This window comes from Protopterus annectens, chromosome 7.part0 (assembly GCF_019279795.1).
Source record: "Protopterus annectens isolate FY-2018-M chromosome 7.part0, PAN1.0, whole genome shotgun sequence".
NCBI lineage: Eukaryota > Metazoa > Chordata > Ceratodontiformes > Protopteridae > Protopterus > Protopterus annectens.
The window spans coordinates 1,278,429,356-1,278,451,545 of NC_056739.1; the positions used below are offsets into that span (position 1 = coordinate 1,278,429,356).

At 34.2% G+C, this 22,190-nt stretch overlaps 1 protein-coding gene across 1 annotated transcript in view; it reads right to left on the bottom strand.

Annotated features, from left to right (window-relative positions):
• IL16 (interleukin 16) overlaps positions 1 to 22,190 on the bottom strand; it is a 769,621-nt gene that overhangs the window by 479,966 nt on the left and 267,465 nt on the right. The window contains exons 10-11 of the mRNA XM_044077894.1: positions 17,310 to 17,383; positions 17,004 to 17,214 (exon numbers count right to left, since the gene is read on the bottom strand). Coding sequence (XP_043933829.1) covers positions 17,004 to 17,214; positions 17,310 to 17,383 — 285 coding nt within the window. The remainder of the gene's footprint in view (positions 1 to 17,003; positions 17,215 to 17,309; positions 17,384 to 22,190) is intronic.

Here is a 22,190-nt window from a genome sequence, read left to right on the forward strand (position 1 = left end):
AATCTAACTGATAAATGTGCTCCAAAGGAATCTGTCAAAACTAAGTCTAAAGGACTTTCCCACTTTGTGAACAATTGGGTTGACAAGCTTGATAGCTAGGAAGAAAAAGCTGGGATTAAAATATGAGAAATTTCTTAATTCTGAAAATCATCTTAACAAAATAGTAACCAGATATTTTAGAACAAGAGTCAAGTAGTAACTTACTATCAGTTTGAATAATAACAGCAAGGTACTATTTTAAACTTTTAAGAGCTTATGGGAAGGATGGGATATAAATATTAGTATCAACTTCCAGGGCAGCATAATAATTAAACTTGGAATGTTGGTTAACATATTGTGGATACTTTTTTTGATAATATTTCTCCTGGTAACAAAGTTTTAATGGTGGAAATATATGGGAAGCGTACATGATTATCTCAGTAGACAATGTTTCTAGGGTGATTAAATTAATTAAGCAGTCTTCTGCCACTGGGCCAGAGTTTTTGGGAAACCTTATTGAATCACTGATATGTTTCATAAATCATTGAAGTGCAATTTTGTCCCTGGTGAATGTAAAAAAAAGGATAGAGTGGTTCCAATTCCCAAATGCCATTCTTGTTCCACTGCAGATGATTATAGGCACTTTAGTCTTAAAAGTATAATGGGAAAGTCTTTTGAAAGCTCAGTCAATTAATTTATTTCATTGGAGATATCTTTAGGTATGAATATACATGAACATTTATTCCTTTTGAGGTATTCTTCTTGATAGATTTGGTTAGTTTTTACTTTAATATAATTTCTTCCTTAGTCGTGAGCCTCTCAGCAATTATGATGTAGCTGTATTCTGCTTAGGCCTCCAGCACCATTTCAAATAAAGAAATCATTAGGGCCTTAAAACATCTGAATGGTATGTATTGCTAAATGGGTTAATTGTTGGTTGCCAAGGATCAATGTTTGGTTCACTGTTATTTGGACTATTAGTTTCAAGATTGCCATTTAAAAAAAAAAAAAAATCTCATGGTTGAGTAAATTTGTATACTACACAAAACTGGTGCATTGTCACTAACATTTCTGACCAGAGTATAAGCCTTTACACTTTGGTGTAAATAATGCTGGGCATTCTTATGCTTGGATTAGCGATATTGTAACAGTGGCAGGATGTAGAAGAGATTTGGGTATAGTGGTAGATTACAGATTGCCTTTTGAGAAAAAAATAAACAAAATGATAAGATCATATGGCACACTTTGGACTGTGCTTAATGTATCTCCAGTAGGGCTAGTAGTGTCTTATAAATTTGGTGAAAGACCACTGCCAGAGAACTGTAAGTTTTTCTGCACTTATATCATCTCTCAATTGAAAAGCTTGGAAGAGGTTCAGTGATGCTTTGTGATTCAGGAGTATGTAGACTAGCAATGCATAGTGTCTTCTCAGAAGGAAAACACAGAAACAAGAGATATGGTCTAACCTGCATGACATCCCTATTCCAGCTGAATTCCCTCAAATGTCAGGACATCACTCAACATCCCTTAAAATATCTACCTACCTACCTATATATATATATATATATATATATATATATATATATATATATATATATATATATATACATATATACACACACCCACACATGCACAGATGTATTGCAGGCATACACACATATATGTATATACACGTGTATATGCATTTCATATATATATATATATATGTATATATATATATATATATATATATATATATATATATATATATTAGTTTCATACTTCCATCCATATTCCTCAACACCAGTTTTGCTAATTGAAAATGAATCATCTGGGACAAAGTCAAGGCTTTATCCTTCTGTACCATGGAGCAGCGGCAGTACTATAGATTTTTGAACAAGCCAATGAACAGTTTTTGACCTGATGGTGTCATCTAGATGGCCAGAATAGGTTAACAATGTATATGCCATTCTCTCTTCACAGATATTTAGCTCAAGGTATTTAAAATTATTTTCAAGCACACTGTTGCATACCAGTGTGTAACTTTAAATTCCTCCATTTGCCTATTAATTCTCAGCATTTCTTTCTAACAATATAACCTACATTCCTATGCCTCAAAAGCAGTTATAAGGTTTCACCACTTCAGATCTTTTAATTTTTACAATAAAAAATGTTCATAATTTTGTTAAACTTGCAAGTTCTTTGAAAACACTTTCCATTTACTCATTTTAGAGAAGTCTGTTTGTTAGCACAGAGTCTGCAAGGTTGACAAAATATAGGACAGCTTTTCCTCTCATGCTTATAGCCATGCTTATTGTAAGCTTGAACTGAAAGTCTGCAACCAGTCTGGCTTCCATTTTAGATTCTCATTCTTACATGGTTCTCTTTTTCATGATAATTTCTTCTTCAATACATTCTGCCTCTATATCTCACTTTTGCATTATTATTTGACCCGCATTTTATTTTATACACCTCCTTTTTGTCAGTAAACTCTCTTAGCTCTGTTCATATACACAGCTTTGATAATATTAGGTCTGTTATTCAATAGCTTGGCCCTTGTTTCATCACTTCTAATACTACAAATTACTGGATACATTACTAAATCATAGAGCTCACACTAAATTGTTCTTTAGCTGATCAGCATAAACATCTGTGGTCTCTGTAGGGCTTTGTGTTCTTCAATAAGACAAATATCTAATAAATTACAAATTCTTTCTGAGACAGCAATAATTATTGTATTGACTTTTAGCTCTTAAGTGCTGCCATTTTGTCTTAGTCTTTATCCAGAAATTTAAGAGTTAAATGCCATTATGGCTTCTTCCCCAGCAATATGCAGAAATGTGGGACACTGAAATTTTACAGGTTTTTCAGCTAATCTGCTTGAAGAAATGAGCAAACTGCATTTTTATGTAGATATCTTATTAACATTAAAGGTATATAGCCATATGTAACTCACGGGACTTGCCAGGGAAAAAAGAACTAGCAGAATAAATTACTTGTGCATAGGATCAATTAACTGAAGGGGGCCAAGTGGGCTATATCTACTTAAAAGGCCAGGATGAGGCATGGGACTAATCAAAACATTATCTGGCTAACACAGAGACATGGTCTACAAAAAATTGCCACTGTGTGTAATGGATGAGCCCAGAGGTAGTTTAAGGTTGGTCAGGATATGACAGAAGTGGGGCTGACAGCAGTTTTAAGTCTTGACCAAATGGAGATGTATCTATAAAGAGGATGTGTTGGAGCTTCATGTTAGCTATGTCAAAAGATCATGGTGGAAAATGCTTGAATTGCTAAGAGAACATGTTATAGAACTTAAATAAAAAGAAATAATAAAGAAATACAGACATAGCAATTTACTGTTATGCAGATAGCTTACCAACATTTTAAGTAAATTGAGTAAATGTTCTAGAAAAAAAAAGTTGGAACAAAATATTTAATCTTTCAGTACAGTTGTTATAGTATATCTATATATTAGGCAATATTTTAAATACAGCATCGGTGTGGTTATTGAAAGGAGGGAGGATGGTCAGCAATTAAAGCTATTCATTTTCCTCTTTCATTTCATTGAGCTGCAGGAGTTTCAGCTTCACAAATAATGGCAGATCCTACAATATTACTGAGTAGGAGCAAAACTGAGGCTACTGAAGAAATCCAGGGCTCTTAATAGTCAGGCAAGTGGTAGTTTCATGCAATTTCATCCTGATAACATTAGCAGCAGGCGAGATATTTGCAGACAGGCTCCCCAAATGTGGTCACATTTTAAACACATAATGATAATGACTTCATGCATATTGCCTCACAGAAAATGCATGTGCGAGCATGTATACGCACACACACACACACACACACACACACACACACACACACACACACACACACACACAGACACACACACACACACACACACACACACACACACACACACACACACACACACACACACACACACACACACACAGCCAGGATGAAACGGCAGTGCCTGCAGAAGCATATTTGTTCCTTTTTTTTCTCTTCTTTTTGGCAGGCAACCCAGCATGTGCGTCTGGGACTTCATTAAGTTTTACCAAACATTGCTAATGCTGAAATGTTAGAGGTGTATGCGATTAAGTCGAGTATGTATAATATCAATAGTACATCTTAGTGAAGTGTGTTATTATCAAAGGTATACGGTTTTGAGTCAGTTTACCTTGGCATGTGTACTTAATTTCAGTATGTGAAAGTTTTCCATAGATATAATGATGTTAGTACCAGCTTGCCATAGTGCTGGTATGAAACAGTGGTGTTGTCCGCAGTTTGTGCTAGCATTCTGTTAAATTATGGAAGTGATGTATCAATCATTACAGTTGGTTTTGTATGGTGCAGTCACTTATATGGTGTACATGTGTTGCAGTGTAGTATAGTCAGTAATATGTATGCACACTGCTGTATGTGCACATATATGTTTACTACGCAGTATAAGTTATTTTCTTGCATGTGTGTTAATTTAACAATGTCCATGAAGGTAAGTACAATGTCTCTGGTACATCTGTCAGTGTTGTATAGCTCTGCTCCTGTTTCTTATAACAGTGTGACATGCTTGTTTTACTGTTACTGAACAGTAGCGCATCATTCACATATTGTGATTGTCTTAGGCTTTACTTTGGCTGCATATCTGTTAGAAGGTTGTTGTGCATGTTGCTTCCTACACTGTGTGGTAAGTGTTATTTTGCAGGTTTTCCATTCCTATGTCTCACTTTTCGATTGTTCTTTTAATGTTTGCTGCATTCCATTGGCACTGTCTGCTGTGTTCTGTTACTTTTGTTTGTTTTTGTGCATTGCCTTTGCCTTACTCATGATGTTAGTCGCATGATGCTGGATGCAGTGGCATGCTACTACCTCACCTGAAACATTAAATGGGGTATCGGTATACCGTGATAGTGTCTCATACTGAACTTGCATGTGTTATACTGCTCACATTTGTGTTTCTTGTGTGTGGCTGTAATGTGGATCTGTGAGCTCTGTTTGTCCACTGGACCATCTGTGCCTGCAACTATTGGTGAATGCTATGGAGATGCAGTCACAGAAGAGATGTGATATGCTTTTTATTGATGTTTTTTTCTATTTTCTTTGGAGTGGTAATTGACTAGTAAGTGTTATAGGTGTTGTAAAGAGAAATCATCTTTTCAGTGTCCTGGATGCACTTGTCAAATCAACTGCACATGGCCATATGCCAGATCATGCTGTGGGTATGTGGTACAAGGTCCCTAATAATGTCCACTCCTGGGTTGTTTTGTCACATGACTGTCTCTGTGAGGTATTAAGTGACTGTTTAGCATTTGTCTGTGAGGAAGTGTTGGTGGTACTACTACTTTGCAAAGCAGTGTGTCACACCATTAGACATATACAAGGTAAAAGAGGTTGAACTGCTTGTAGCATTCCCCAATCCATTACTGAGATTAGTCTTAATGACTGGCCCCTTCACAGTAGACAATTAATTTATCATCATGTTCCAGAGGATAGATTCACTTTTACTGTGTTAGTGTTGTCAACTACTGAAAAAATTAGAGAGCTGTCCATGTGTGACACTTGGCTGATAGATGTCATGTACCTGTTAATTGGACATGTTATGCAACAGTTATAACCCTTTCATGAATGTGTGTTACTTCAAGGAAAGTATAAATTTATCTTTTGTTATAGCACTAATGATCTCTAAATCTCTTTGTCCTCTGAGCTGAGTCAATGGAACACGTCATTTTTGCCTTTGTTACCATTTTATTAAATAACTAGACAACATTATAGATGCCAAAAACCCAACAATATCACGTAACGTGAAACACAGCATAACATAGCCTGTAAGCCTTTGCAGTGTATGTCATTTGGTGTAACCAAGCCTGTCCTGGCTAACCGTTGGAGTCTTACTTTGGAATGTCGCATTGGAGTTGTCTCCTCAGTGTTCCTATGCAGCAAATTCTTTGTATATCATTTGCAGTTTTGAGTCAGCAGCTCTTTAATATTGGCAGGTTAATTATTCCTCTTTCTCTGGTTCTTTATTTCCCTTGAATGAAATGATGTCGCACATGGTTCGTAATTTGGGCTTCATTTTACCGTATAACGCTGATGCAACTGTTAGGGCGTCAGTGAAGCAGCTCTAGCTTTTGCTTTCCTTCCTAATGCAGACACGCCTACCTCATTTTTGTGAATTGTCTCATTGGCAGCTGGGGACTTCTTGTACTATTTTTACCAGTAATTTGTAATGAGGCATACGAGAAAGTTTTTTAACATGTTTCTTGCCAGCTCCTTCCCGTCTCCAGTTTTTTAAATGATGAAAGAACTCAACGGACCACAAACTTTTAATACAGTCTAGTAAAACAAATGTTAGCACTTTCAGGATACACCCTTCATCAGATGTTTAGACTGTATTAAAAGTTCATTTTTAGCCTGCTGGTACATGGAGTTCTTTCATCATTTATTATTGTTTTACTGGGATGGATCTTTGGCACCTTGCTACTTGCATTTTGTTCTTCCTCCAGTTTTTTTCACCGTTGTTTTAGTCTGTCTTTTTACTGCTTATGCTTGGTTCGCCTTGCACTCAGAACCTTGTTGAAGAATGGCATAATAGGGTGAAATGTTTGCTTAGTTGACACACTGGGAAGTTTTGGTTATAGTAGCAGGTTCGGTGAAGGAACAGGTGCGAACTGATAAACTGAGAGTCTAATTATCTTTAGTTGAATTACTCAGTCTGCCTTACAAATGTGTGACTGCTAAAGAGAAGAGTCTGCATCATGTGGCAGAGAAGCAAGCACCTTACTCTTATATGAAACTTCTCCGTTTAATTTCTACATATCTACTGTACGTTGTCTAGTGTGGCATTGTTTCTGCTACTCATGTGGAGCTTGTTTAATTCATTGCTGTCACTTACATTGTCTTTCTTTACAGGTTGTTGTCGTCTAAAATAAAGCATTGCCATTATTTTCAATATTAAGAACCTGGTATGTGTTGCCTTAAGTATGTTGCATGTGTTACATAACATTGTATTTCACTGGCTGCTTCTTTATTTTATTGTTCTGATTTTGTACATATTTGGTTATCCTCGCAGGCTTATATGCGATGCTGGTTTAAGGAATGCTCAGGTTTGATTTGTGGCTGTATTTTATTGCGTATGGGTTTCCGTTGAACCTCCTTAGTATTCCATATATTTATATGCTGCTGTCTTTCCTGTTTCACTTTAGCTTTTTTCTTTTTTTCTTCTAGGTGCTGTGGAAATGTTTATTATTGTCCTTTTCTTATGATTCTTTGTAAAAGAATATTTATTTAATGGGACCATTTTCTGCTTACTGTTGTGCTGTACTGCTGACTTGCTGCAGTGTCCTTGGGACATATATTTATAATATAATGGATGAATGTTTGAAAGGACAAGAAAGTGTTATGTAACTGTGATAGCACTTCTACACTTCAGGATGCCTGGTGTGCTCCCTGTAACAATGTTGGCATTCCTAACATTGAGTGCCAACAGACTGGAAAAAAAAGATAGTAAAATCAGGAGAAGAATGCAGCCCCTCCCCCCCCCCACTCCCTAAACTTATATATACCAATTCTGAGATCTCCATACCTTAGAGAAAAGGAAATATTCCAGGAAATGACAATACTAGACTTGATATATGGAAGTCCGTTCTTTGGGCCACTCGGTCTCCATGCTTTGGGAATCATTCTAGTGGGTCCTGACATTTCAAATGGTTACCTGCCTGGTATCATCCTGATTTTCAGTCTATAGGCAGTTTCTGGTACATGCACATAACATATAACAAATAAAATACAGAACTACTCATTTTATATTGAGCAACCTATTAGTAGTTCAATATATTATTGTTTCTGTATATAGATTGATTGCCTTTACGTGTAATATCCAGGTGGCCAATAGCTACACACACACACACACACACACATATATATATATATATATATATATATATATATATATATATAATATAATATACCTGCGGTGGTGGTGCTGCGGTAGCGTTGTCGCCTCACAGTAAGACGTTGTCCCGTTCGATTCTCAGTTAGAGCGTCTTCTGTGTGGTGACATGCGTGAATGGGCATTCCTTCATTGAAGGTTGTGCATCAGGCCCGGCAAGTCGGCACGTAAAAAAATCTACTGCCAGTCATTAGTGGACCGGAGTTCCGCTGTGGCGACCCCTAACAGGGATAAGCCAAAAGACACAACAACAACATATATATAAAATATGTGTATATATATATATATATATATATATATATATATATATATATATATATATAGATATATATATATATATATATATGTATATATCTATGTGTGTGTGTGTGTGTGTATATATATATATATATATATATATATATATATATATATATATATATATATATATAAAAGAAGCATGTATTATACTAAGCTGATTTTAAACTAACCTTATCTCAATACTAACCCATGTCATGATCTTTTCATCGAAATAATTGTTTTGAATATATCCAAAGGCATTTTAAATACAACTTGTAGTCCTTATACTCGGTTTTGGCTCATAATCAGTCCATATAGTCCCTGGGTTCTTTAGCAGTTTACTGTATTTTCTATGTGTAGTTCCCTAGCTGGTCTGTAATTCACTTTTTGATCACTTATTATATTTGTCTGCATGAAGTAACATGCTCTGTAGAATGGGAAGTGCCTTGTATGATAACATCCTCCATTATTTCTTGTTGGCATTAGTTCAGTTGCTAGAGAGTGCTGGTGTTTTAATAAAAGACCTTGAATTTTTATGTAATTTTGTTACTGAAGTGTAGTTGTTATATTTATGGCTTTTTCACATCCATATGCTGTTGCTAACAGTTCATTTTCTATTTGAGCATATCCCTTTTGCCCATTAGTAAATGCTCTTGATGCTGTCATAACTTACCTTTTCTCCTGTAGAATTGGTTTCTTCACAGTTCTAGCTGCCATCTACTTACACCACAACTGACTTATGCACACTGTAGTACTTTAATGTTGAGCACCTCTAACCAGCTTCTTGAAAATTTAACAACTTTTCTTCTTTACATACCTCCATTTTAGAGCTACATCTTCTTCTTCTTGTTCTTTTGACGGCTCCCATTAGGGGTAGCCACAGCAGATCAACTGTTTCCATTTCTTCCTGTCCTCTGCATCTTGCTCTGTCACACAAACCACCTGCATGTCCTCTGTCACCAGATACATAAACCTTATCTTAGGCCTTCCTCTTTTCCTGTTACCTGGCAGCTTTATCCTTAGAATCTTTTTCCTAATATGCTCTGCATCCCTCCTCAGCACATGTCCAAACCAACGTAATCTTGCCTTTCTGGCTTTGTCTCCAAACCTTCCAACCTGGGCTGACCCTCTAATATACTTATTGATAATCCTGTCCATCCTCGTCACGCCCAGTGCAAATTTTAACATCTTCAACTCTGCCACGTCAAGCTCTGACATCTGCCTTTTTGTCAGTGCCACTGTCTCCAACCCATATAACATAGCTGGTCTCACTACCCTCTTGTAGACCTTCCCTTTCACTCTTACTGGTACTCGTCTGTCACAAATCACTCCTGACACTCTTCTCCATGCACTCCATCCTGCATGTACTCTCTTCTTCACCTCTCTTCCACACTCAACATTACTCTGAACTGTTGATCTCAAGTACTTAAACTCATCCACCTTCAGCACCTCTACTCTCTGCATCCTCACCATTCCTCTAGCCTCTATCTCATTCACACACATATATTCTGTCTTAGTCCTGCTGACCTTCATTCCTCTTCTCTCTAGAGCATATTTCCACCTCTCCAGGGTCTCCTCCACCTGTTCCCTACTCTCACTACAGATCACAATGTCATCTGCAAACATTATAGACCATGGGGACTCCTGTCTGATCTCGTCTGTCAACCTGTCCATCACCATTGCAAATAAGAAAGGGCTCAGAGCTGATCCTTGATGTAATTCCACCTTAAACGTACTCTAAAATGTTCTTAAGGGCATTGTTATCTCAGACACATCACATACAAATTTTACAAGGTATTGTATCATTCTCAGAAAAAAAATGTACATTCTACTTAATTTCTGATGGCATTTGCACAACTGCTTAACTTTTTCTACATTAGGTTTTTGACGCTCTGCCATTAGTGTGTGATGCGTATATTTCCAACTTTTCATTCTTGCTTTATATGTGATCTTATTTAACATACACCAATGCTGCCTTAATCTATTTAACAGCTGTAACTGTCTCTTTCATGCTGTTTGAGAGTCTAACTCCACAGAACATTAGATGATCGGTTATGTTTAGAATGCTTTGTATAGTTTCAGTTACCTTTATAATATCTGTTTGGAACATCTTTGGTGAAGTTGAAACATAAAGAGAACATTTAAAAAGGCTGTGCCTTCCTAATAGCATATTAAATGTCCACAGTTTGAACTTGATTAATGTAAACATTGTATGCGAGAGATGTTATTTTGAATCTATTACTAAAATATACAATGTGAAATATTTGTGGGCCACTTATTCTATATGCAATGATTATTTCTCTCTTGTAATCACTTTATTCAGATCTTGTACATCAGTACAAATGTATTTTTTTCTTGCTTCACAACAGTGACCATATTATATACCCATGTTGACTCTAATTGCATCTTAATGACACCTAAGCTTTCCATCCACTTCAGTTCCTCTTGTACTGCACTTCTGTGGGCTACTGGTATTTTTCTGGAGTATATATCACTGGCATCTGGTTTTATGTGTATATAGTATCTTCCTTGCAAGCTTTGTAACTCTGTAAATAAATCAGCATAGTCATGCAAGATGTTATTACTGTGATGCTACACAGTATTCATGAGGTCTTGTGACCATTTGACTGATTCTATTCACATGGTCTTTGATTTTACAGTGTGAATTTGTTTTACATTTCTTAGCTTTTCACTAGTAGAAGTGGCCACAATATTAGAAGCACTGGCTTCTTTAGTGTTATTTGGAAAGAACTTTCTCCATTTGTTCTCACATCAGCTTTTTTCACCCTGTGATACTAAGTGATAACCAGTATAGATTACTAATATGGCCATAACTGTATTTTCAGACAGCTAACTAGCTTCAGTTTTATAAAGTTCTGTTGAAACAGTATATTATATTGTGCACCTGTGTCTTGTTTAAATTCAACATTCTGCCATTTAATTCTATGCATTTCTTGTGAACATTATGATTTGTACTCATCTCAGTGCTTCAGAAGCATTGTCTTATACTTTGTAATTCATTAATGCCCACAGACAGCTCATTGTCATGCTTCTGTTCAACATGCAGATTATTTTGAACACACTTTATCTATCCATTTATACATCTTAGAAAATATCAATTTTCACACAAATTATGTAAGACTGATGAAATAGCACATTTCTTCCTCTCATACATATAACCATAAAAGAAATTAAACTCTCAAAGAAATAATTGCTTATAAACTACTGGCTTGTTTGTTATATCCTATTATGCATTATAACCATGACCAATGCCTGAAGGTTCTCTTTTTCATATCCATTTTTATGTAGCATGTCCTGACTCTACTTCTCACTTTTGATGTACCATTTAACTAACTTTATTTTATGCATTCTTTCATTAGTTCATGTAACTGCATGCTACTAATTTCATTGACTTTGCACATATTCACAGCTTTTCATAAGGTCAAGTGTGTCTTTATTAAAAGCTTTAGCATTTCTTGTATTACAAGCTAGTCCATCCCATATTGGTGCACCACATAACAAACCAGATTCAGTCTTTGAATTTTGCTCTTTTAAAGAGCAAAAAGCAAATTAACCACACACCTTTTACGAGCTGACAATGATTCTTTAACTTCTCTCTAAGCTTTGCTATTTTGTCTTTCTCCTCTTCTAGGAAAATAAGAGAGTAAAATATCTTTAACAGTTCTTCTCTTGTGACATGTGCGAGTATAGCACAATGTACATTTTCAAGATTTTCAGGTAATCCACTAGCAGTGAGAAACTCAATTTCTGAATTCTGAATTTCTGAATTCAAAGCTTCCACTTTTCTGCCAAATTATTTGTCAGCAGAAGATTTCCAGAGGTATGCTACTGCACTATTTTTCTGCCTGAAAGTCATTCTTATTTACTTTTAAACAAAGAATAAATTGAAAGTAAAAATTATGGTTTACTTCTCCAGAACTATTCCTTTCACAATACGTGGAAGAAGAAAGACACTAAAGACTGGCTGTCTGTGCCTTTCAATATTGATTTTGATAGAGCAAATGTAACAGAGTGTGGTGTAGATATAACATATTCTGCTAAAATTGATAGGTTATCTAAGCTTATGTTAAAATATAAAACCTTGATTATTGAAAATGAATATCTGACAGAATGCTTGAAAAGAAATGTAGTCCCTAAGGGACTTAGGGTATGGAAGTTCCCTAACAATGTTGAAACAGGTTCAGATTTTCATAAGGAATTAATACATGTATTTAATCATTGTGGCTTAGAAATTTTGAAACTGATTATTAATGAAAACAAACGTGTACAGGAAATTTTGAAAAAGGATGTGGCCACTAAAGAAGATCTTATTTTTGAAATTAAGGAAGAGAGGGAAAAATACTACATAGTCAAAGGGGATATAGATTTTAAATGTAAAGAAATAGTTGAAAGAAAAATAGGTAAATTAAAGAGAGACATAGGGGAATATCAAAACAATAGCCATTATCCCAAACCACCTCCAATTAAAAGTGGAAGGTATTTTCATGACACATATCAAGATGAAAGATTTCTAGATTTTGGTAACAGGAATTACAAAACTACGACGAAAGATGTCTATGAGAATGAATTTCCACCATTAGATAGGGAAACACATAATGCCGATGGAAATTACTATAACAATTTCCAAAATTTTCAAAGGAGGGGGGGAAAAGGGGCAGAGGGAGGCGTTATTATTAACACACCCAAACCCCCATACAAATTCCAACAATAATATTATTGCTATTAATGGAGTTCAACATACCTTCAATAATTTTTCTATATATAATTTTAGCAATGTAATACCTAATATATATCATTTTCACCTATTAAGTAAGGGATTTAAATTTATTCCCGCTGTAAAGGGAGATCTAGTTAACACCATAATAGACATGAAATTATTTCTTAGAAAAATCAATTTGGAAATGCATTTTGCACAGCATAGTAAGTTCGATTTACCTCCTCAGAGCTCGTCCTTAACTCGTAAAAGTACTTTTAACCCTCCCTTGCACCCACAAATTAGAAACTTCGAAATTATGTTAGAAAAAGAAATCAGACAGATACATGGACAAAAGGTGTATGAATTCAATCTTTCGAAGCAAGAAAATGAGGTATTAAAAGAGCTTAGAACAAATAATGAAATAAGAATTATGAAGCCTGACAAGGGAGGGGGTGTAGTCTTTATGGATAATATTATATACGAAGGAAAAATGAACTGCATGTTAAGGGATACTACTAGATATTTAACTGTCTCCTTGAACGAAATGAATGTGGCATATTCCAAGATAGACAATCAACTTAATGATATGCTTTTTGAGGGGACAATAGACAGGAAAACCTATGAATTCCTATATGTGGCCAAACCTAAAACTCCCATCATTTTCGGTATACCAAAAATCCACAAAAATATTGAAGACCCACCGCTGAGACCTATTGTCTCAGCGGATGGGTCCAAAACACTTCCGCTAGCGAAATTTGTGGATAACAAAATAAAACATATTTGTGCTGAAAATCCATATATATTAAAGGACTCTTGGGACCTGTTGAGAATTATATCTACTGAATTGGCCGATGAGAATTTAATTTTCATTACCATAGATGTGATAGACCTTTTCACATGTATACCGCATACTGAAGGTCTGGTAATGTTTGAAGATATTATATACAGAGATAAAAAACTAACCCATTCTGATAAATGTGTCATTATGAATTTAACAGAAATGGTATTAAAATATAATTTTCTTATGTTCAACGGCGAATATTATCAACAAGCACAGGGCATATCTATGGGAGCTGCATGTGCACCAACATATGCCAATATTGTCCTAGCCAAATGGGAGGAGGACTTTATATTAAATTCAGAATATAAAAATGATTGGTTGTTATACAGACGTTTCCTGGATGACATAGTTATTTTTTGGACCGGAGATATGAAAAAGTTTAAAAAGTTCTTTGAATATATTAATAATACTACAAGTTTCTTAAGGTTTACATATACCTCATCTAAGGATAAACTAAAATACCTACATGTAGAAATATATAAAATGGCAAAAGACTTTGAAACTAGAATTTACAGGAAAGAAACATTTTGTAACTCTTTTCTTCACTTCACTAGTGCGCACCCCTCACATTGTAAAAAGAACATTGTCAAGGGACAATTTGTGAGGGGTAGTCGCATGACTAGTTCAAATGAAGATTTTATTTTAGAATGTGAATTCCTTGAAAAAATGTTCGAAGAAAAAGGATACCCTATACCATTTATTAAAATGATAAGGAAAGAAGTAGAAAAGGGTAGAAATAATAAATTTCAACCTATAAAAGGGAAAAAAATAGAAAATTATGGAGGTAGTATATCGTCCGGACCACAAGACAACAGTATTAACTATGAGCATGCCTTTGTGTTGGAATATAATATGACCAACATTAAAATTGCTGAAATTTTTAGGAAAGAATGGGAAAAATGTTCGATGTTTGTGGACACTGAAAATATTAATAATACTATTCCAAAATTGGTATATAAAAATGCAAAGAATATGAAAAATATTTTGGAAACACATACAAAAAATACAAAGAATAACAATAGTGGATACATAGGAGGCACAATAAATAGACAGAAAAGGATGGGTAGTTTTAGATGTGGTCACTGTAACCAATGTGAATTTATACTGAATATAAATGAGATATATATAGCTAGTAGGGATATAACTATAACTAATACAGTATACTATACTTGTGAGACTAAAGGAGTTATATATTTGGCCCACTGCAAAAAATGCAGTTCATTTTACATTGGAAAAACGGAACGAGCTCTGAGGAGAAGAATATATGAACACAACTATGACATTCTGAAGTGCAAAGAAACAAATGCACTTTACAGGCACACTAAAGAATGTTTAGAAGCAAAATTTGTTTTTTTTGTGTTGGAACAGGTTAAAAAACAATTGAGGGGAGGTTTGTGGGAAGAATGGTTAGCTTACAAAGAATTATGGTGGCAAATCAAACTAGATGCCACGAGGAAGCCTGGATTAAATGACCATATATCCTTAACCCCTGTGTTAAAATTAAGAGCTGCAGATATTTAGTCTATTGTTGTACAAGATATAACCACCAGATGGCAGTATTACTATATAAAAGTGCAATAGGCTGAAAGGGATAGAAATAATATCATTTTATAAATTATTTAACTTTTTTAAATATTTATTAAATGAATTGTATAAAAAAATTTTTTAACATTACAATATAAATTAGGCTTCTATGCAATTATAAGGTTTTATAATATATTTATTTGCAACACCACACATACAGAATTGTTAATTGAACTTTGTACTGTTAGGGTCAACATAAGTTTTAGTTTAATATTGATGAGATAGATTGGCTTCTGATTTGCTTAGCTGAAATGCACTTTCCTTGATTGGTTTAATTTAAAGTTTTATGTATATTTAAGGTGCTAATTGATTTGTTTTAATTTAGTCTGATGAAGTCCTGGTCTATGTAGGACGAAAACGCAGTTGTAGCAAGGAGCGTTTATTCGTAGTGTGTTTTTGCTTCAATAAATTTTTGCATCTTTGGATTTATCCTTCATTTCCTGGATATTTATCTTTATTGGTGACTTTGCGTGCTTTGTGATATCTTCGTTACTTCTCCAGTTCTGACAAATATTGTGCCAGTTTTGACACAATTTGTACCAAGATGGCTAATAAATAAGGCATAGATATAATAAATTTGGCCAATAAATAATGCCGTAACATGATAGATATGGTGTAGCCTCACTGAGGTGTATGTTCAAATAGGGACTTATCTGGAAGAATTGCATACACATGGCATTAAATGACTATATCTAGCTCATTAGCATTAAAGCTATATGCTATATACTGCCTTTAAAAAGGGGTAGTTCTTTTCAGTAGAGTTTCCTGGTTAAACAAATGAAATAAGTTTTTTTATATTCAAGTGGCAAAATATCTTGTATTCCACAGATGCCATTGCTGCTTTTATATTTTACGTCTTATTTGATCTCAATTTTTGTTATATAAAATATTTAAATAAATTAACTTCAGTTTTCAGACTCATAAGTTGATGCCATCCATCTCTGTATTTCTATACAAGCTTTTGTCCTATTCAGTGTCATAGCAGGAAGTCAGAGACTATCCATAGGTTCATATGTTCATAGGTAAGTGCTAGACTAGCTGCCCTTGTGGGCCATTTTAAGCCTAACAAGTTTCCCTTCAAAGGTGATAATCAAGCCCTGTACCTTGTGATTGTGAGGTAAACACCTTAACCATTATACCAACCCCCAGCCTCTTTTCCAGTAATCAACAGGTGCAGGGCAGGTACCAGAACCAGGTGGGATGCTAGCTCATGGCATTGCAAAAAAACTTGCATATCCACATTCATATGCATACCCTAGGATGATTTACTATTGCCAGCTAACCAGTCCCTGTATCTTTGGAGTGCATAAAGAAAACAAACACCAGTACAACTGATGTGTACATCATGGAAACATACATAATACATAGAATACATTCCAGGAAAGATTCAAACCTAGGTACTGTAAACCAGCAATACTATCCACTGCACCACCACGCTACCCCATAAGCTGACATGAATGATGCAAATCTGTTACATAGTAAGAGAGGCAGGGAGGATAGTACTTTAACAATCATTCCTCATTAATGCATTGCAATCAAACAGCAATAATTTTTCATTTGAAACAGTAACTTGTCTGTTAGCTTGAAATACATTATGAAGCACAACTATTAGTAAATGATTTTAAAAAGGCTATAGGAAGTAAATTACTTTAGTTAACTCTCACCTTTGTGCAAGAAAACCTCCATTATGACTCTGTCATTAGGCCTTACAGAACTCTGATGAAGTCCAAAGTCTTCTGTATCAGGAGATAGAAAATTCTCTTGGTATATATGGTTGCTTGAACCCTGAGACCAGGAATGGCATAAATAACCAGGAGAACTGGGGCTTCTTAAATTTGTCCTTACAACGAGTGTGAGGACCCCTTTTTTGGCTTGCTTTATAAAAAAATAGTAAAGAAAATGAGTTCTATGCAACAATTTTTGTTAAGCCAAAAGTCCAAAAGTTTTTTATTGTGGTTATATAAGTTTACCTTGAATTTTTGGAGAGCTTCAGAATGTGTTAATCCGTGCATAGATTCCCCATTTAGTTCAATAATTTCATCACCTATACAAGAAATTTCAGCATAAATAAATGAACAACAGTTGGTGGAAAATAGCAAACACAAAACTCTTTATTCAATAATAATAAAACTTTGCAGAATAACATTAATATTTATAGTAAATATACATACAGAATATGCTGCTGTGCACTGTTTGGCAATATTCCTAAAACACACTCAGACATCCTACATGTACTGGGGCTACCATGTGACAAAACTTTCAGAAACTAGCATACTTTACACTAATTAATAATTAGCTGTAGACATTTATATGGTTGTGATTTTTTTTTCACTGAAACAAATTATCTTGTTTGATGTATTTTAAAAAGACATTGTACTTCAATAAAATACATATACAAACATGCAAAAACAGTATAAATAAACAGTCTGTATACATCCTAACTATGCAGATATACTCTGCGATATTTTAAAAAACACTTAATATTGACAACATCATTAATCCAGGTTCCTTGTTTGAGTTTAATTTAATTTGCCATAAGGCTTCTTTCTGCTCTAAATCATGCTTTAAGTCTCTACCCCTAAAGTCACCAACTCCCTGTTTCAAAACAGAAAATACAAATGTTTTGGAATTTTGACAATTGAAAGTGTGTTTAAAAAATACATTCTTTGAATCTTTTTTCTTAATGCTGTAATAATGTTCCCTAATTCTGACACACAAGCAACGAGTAGTCATTCCAATGTTAAAAGCAATGTTCCCTAATTCTGACACACAAGCAACGAGTAGTCATTCCAATGTTAAAAGCTGAACAGCCCATACAAACCCCTATGTAAACTATTCCTTTACTCTGCAGTTAAAAAAAAAACAGGAACTTTTATAGTATAAGGTAAATGGCTCAAGTTCATAAATGGTCCTCCTAAGAATATACCCTTCACCTGTTATCAAAGGGTATATTCTTTTTTATTTGATAGTCTGATGAATAATCATTTGGACAAAACTACTTTGACTTTTGCAACACTGAAAAACCTAAACCTGGGACTCTATTCGGAATACTTAAGGTTCACAAGTCTCTTACATACCCTCCATTTAGACCCATTGTCTCTGCCCCAAATTATACCACTGAAGGTATTTCTTTAGTAATGGATTCTATGTTAAACCTCTTAGTTAAGAAACTGAAGTTCTACTTAAAAGATTTGTGGGATTTCTTAGATAATGCAAGAGTTTTTACTAATGGGTCCATTTTCAACTTTCAAATTTGTACAATGTTTACCATCGATGTCATGTTTTTATTTACCTGCATCCCTTAGAAAGTTGGGATTGAATATGTACATGAATGAATTTTTGTGCACGTTTTCTGATTTTGTGAATTCTAAATGTAATTTTTGCTGTCTTTTGATTGATGTGTTGTTAAATAACATTTTTTTTGTGTTTAATAAGAAAAAATATAGACAAATAAGGGGGGTTGCTATGGAGTCTCGAGCAGCCCCATCCTTTACTAAAATTCTGATGGGTTGGTGGGAGTTCTCAGTGCTAGAGCCTTTAATGAAGCCTATGATGTTTTGTTTTTTAACAGATTTGTGGATGATTTGCTTTTTATTATTTCAGGAGATGTAAGAAAAGTGAATGAGTTTATATGTAGTTTAAATTTAAAATCTGAGTTTTGTTAAAGTTTACTTTGGGAGATGTAGGTTTTAAGGTAAATTTTCTTGATGTTACTTTTGAGTGGGATTTTGTTACAAATAAATTCACAAGTAGAATTAATCATAAAAAAATTTTTGCAAATATTTATTTATATTATAGCAGTTTGCATCCACGTTTTATGAGGGATAACATGCCCAAAGGACAGTTTATAAGAGCAAGTCATATGACTAGTGAATATCAGCATTTAGCTGAAGAATTTGAGTTTATTATATCTATGTTCACTGACCAGAGTTATGATTAAAATGCATTGAGGGAACTAGCTAAGATGGTGTTGGATAAAAGAGAAACCCACTACCCCCCCCATTTTAAAGGTACCATTTAGTAATTTGAAAGTTAATGACAACAGCAACTTTAAATCTAACACTAATGTGTTTTGTAGTCTGGATATGACCTTGGACAGTGGGATTAGATGAATAATTAAGGAAAATTGGAAAATAATAAGATGGGAATCATGACTTACTTAACACTATAGGTCAATTTCCACAATTTGTATATAAAAATCATTGTAATTTGAAAGCTGTTTGAAAGAGATAAAACTTAATATGTAAATGAAATAACTTACACTAGTAAGTTAAGTGGGATGTACAAATGTGGAAGTTGCACTCTTTGTAGATTCGTCTTAGAAGAACCATTTGTGAACTTGAACCATTTATCTTATACTATAAAAGTTCCTGTTTTTTTTAACTGCAAGAGTAAAAGAATAGTTTACATAGGGAGTTTGTATGCTTGTTCAGCTTTTTACATTTGAATGACTACTCGTTGCTTATATGTCAGAATTAGAGAACATTATTGCAGCATTAAGAAAAAAGATTAAAAAAATGCATTTTTTAAACATACTTTAAACTGTCAAAATTACAAAAAATTTTTATTTTCTGTTTTGGAACAGGAAGTCAGTAACTTGAGGGGTGGAGACTTCAAGAATGATTTAGAGCAGAAAGAGGCCTTATGGCAAAGTAAATTAAACTCAGACAAGAAACCTGGACTTAATGACGTTGTCAATATTAAGTTAAAAGAAATAGCACAAGTCCAAGAAAGTGGGAGCTGAACACAATATTAGCACATTCGTTCGCCTTTTAATAAAACACTTGAACGTCATCAGAATAAATTAAATCTATAAAACACCACTCTTTTATACCACACTAATCAATGTTTTCACCAATGGGAATCATTATTACATAATTAAACTATTCATTTTAAAACATTTGATTTAGAAAGTTTAAAGAAACAGTAATGTCTCTATATTCAAGTAGACTTTTAAAATCACCCATAAAAACACCTGGATTGACTGCATCTAGTACAAAAAATGGGAACTTTTTAAAGTTTTTACAAGCTAGAGCATGTTTTGCCAAGGCATTTACTTTGTCCTTGTTTTTGACAGTTAACATGTGCTCGTAGATTCTTCTACCAAGTCTACTTGAATGTAGAGAGAGCAAATGGCAAATAGCAATTAGTGCCGATCAAAGTCCAGGGCTTAATTTAACAATCAATATAAAATGTTTTTTTGCTAATGCAAAAATTATGATGTTCAAAATACACGACTTACAAATTTTTTTTAATATAAAATGTATTGTTTTATATAGATATATATATATATATATATATATATATGTGTGTTTTTTTCCTCAACATTATTATTCATTGTTTTTCTTTGGACTAAAACAATGAGTGAGAAGGTCACTGAAAAACCAATCAGTAAAAACAAAATGAAAACTCCAGCAAAACTAGAACTTCCACTGAGTGACCTCCCAAACAACAAACTAAAGCAATGAGTAAGAAGATCATAATGATCATTTGCATATATCCCATGTGCCTCTGATACAAGAGGTTTGGGAGGTCACTCAGTGGAAGTTCTAGCTTTGCTGGAGTTTTCATTTACTTGAAAAGTGAAAGTGTGACATTACATAAGTACTGTAGTACTGTTTCTTTAACAAATCAAATGTTTTAAAATGAATAGTTTAATTAGGTAATATTGATTCCCCTTGGTGAAAATATTGATTAGTGTGGTATAAAAGGGTCGTGTTTTGTAAACTTAATTTATTTTGATGAAGTTCGAGTGTTTTATTAAAAGGCGAACGAAAGCGCTAATATTGTGTCCGGCTTCCACTTTCTTGGACTTGTGCTATTTTTTTACTTTGTTTTTTGGAAGAGGAGTTTTCATATTTTTGTCAATATTAAGTGTTTTTTTAAAATATCACAGAGTATGTCTACGTAGGTAGAATGTATGCAGACTGTTTATGTATAGTGTTTTTGCATTTTTGTATATGTAGTTTATTGAAGTATGTCTTTTAAAATATTGTAATTGACTGTGGTTTTCTATTGGGAGGAATTTGTATTTAAACTTGGTAGTCTTGATTAAGTGTATTCTGATGAAGTCTTGGATGAAAGCGTTGTGTACGCTAAAGACATCTGTGCCTTTATCAGCCTGGTTCCAGTTTTGTTCTTCTTGTCTGTCTTGTAGTTTAACTTGACAGTGCCTCAGCATTTATAGTGTCAAGTTCAACCCTGACCAGGCTGCCTCTTCTGTTACTCTACTGTACAATCCCAGATCATTCATAAAGAAGCTTGTTATTATATTGAATGTGCTGTGTGTTTCAGCCTGTTGTTTAAAAATGATACATGGCAGGATGAGAACTTTGGTCCTTATCTAGTTGCCACCATTCCATGTGGCATTTTATTTACAGCAACGGATCAGTGAGGTTGTACCACTATGCTCAAGTTCAGGTATTGAAATGATTTAGATGAATAGTAGTTCTATAAGATTTTTTGAATATATATGTATTTTCTTTTTCTTTTTTTTTTTTCTTTATAGAATGGGCTAGTTCTACTATGAACTAGGCCTCTTTGCATAGAAGATGTGAGGTGGTATTTATACTACTATGAGAAATTTGGCCATTGTATCAGAGATCTTACCCTACTCTTTTTGATAGGTGCTGTGGGCTCTTTTAAATCCACCTAAGTGATCACCAACTCAAGCAGATGAGATCTGGGTTTAAAAGTTCATCTGAAGGACAAAACACTCATAAGTACAGCACCCCCCTTAAAATTAAAATTTAAAAATAAATCAAATAAGTAACACACTGGGCTACTCAGGATGATTTTGCTGCAGCTGTGTCTGTTTTGCAGTTAAGTTGGAGTTGCCCTGAAGTTTCTTC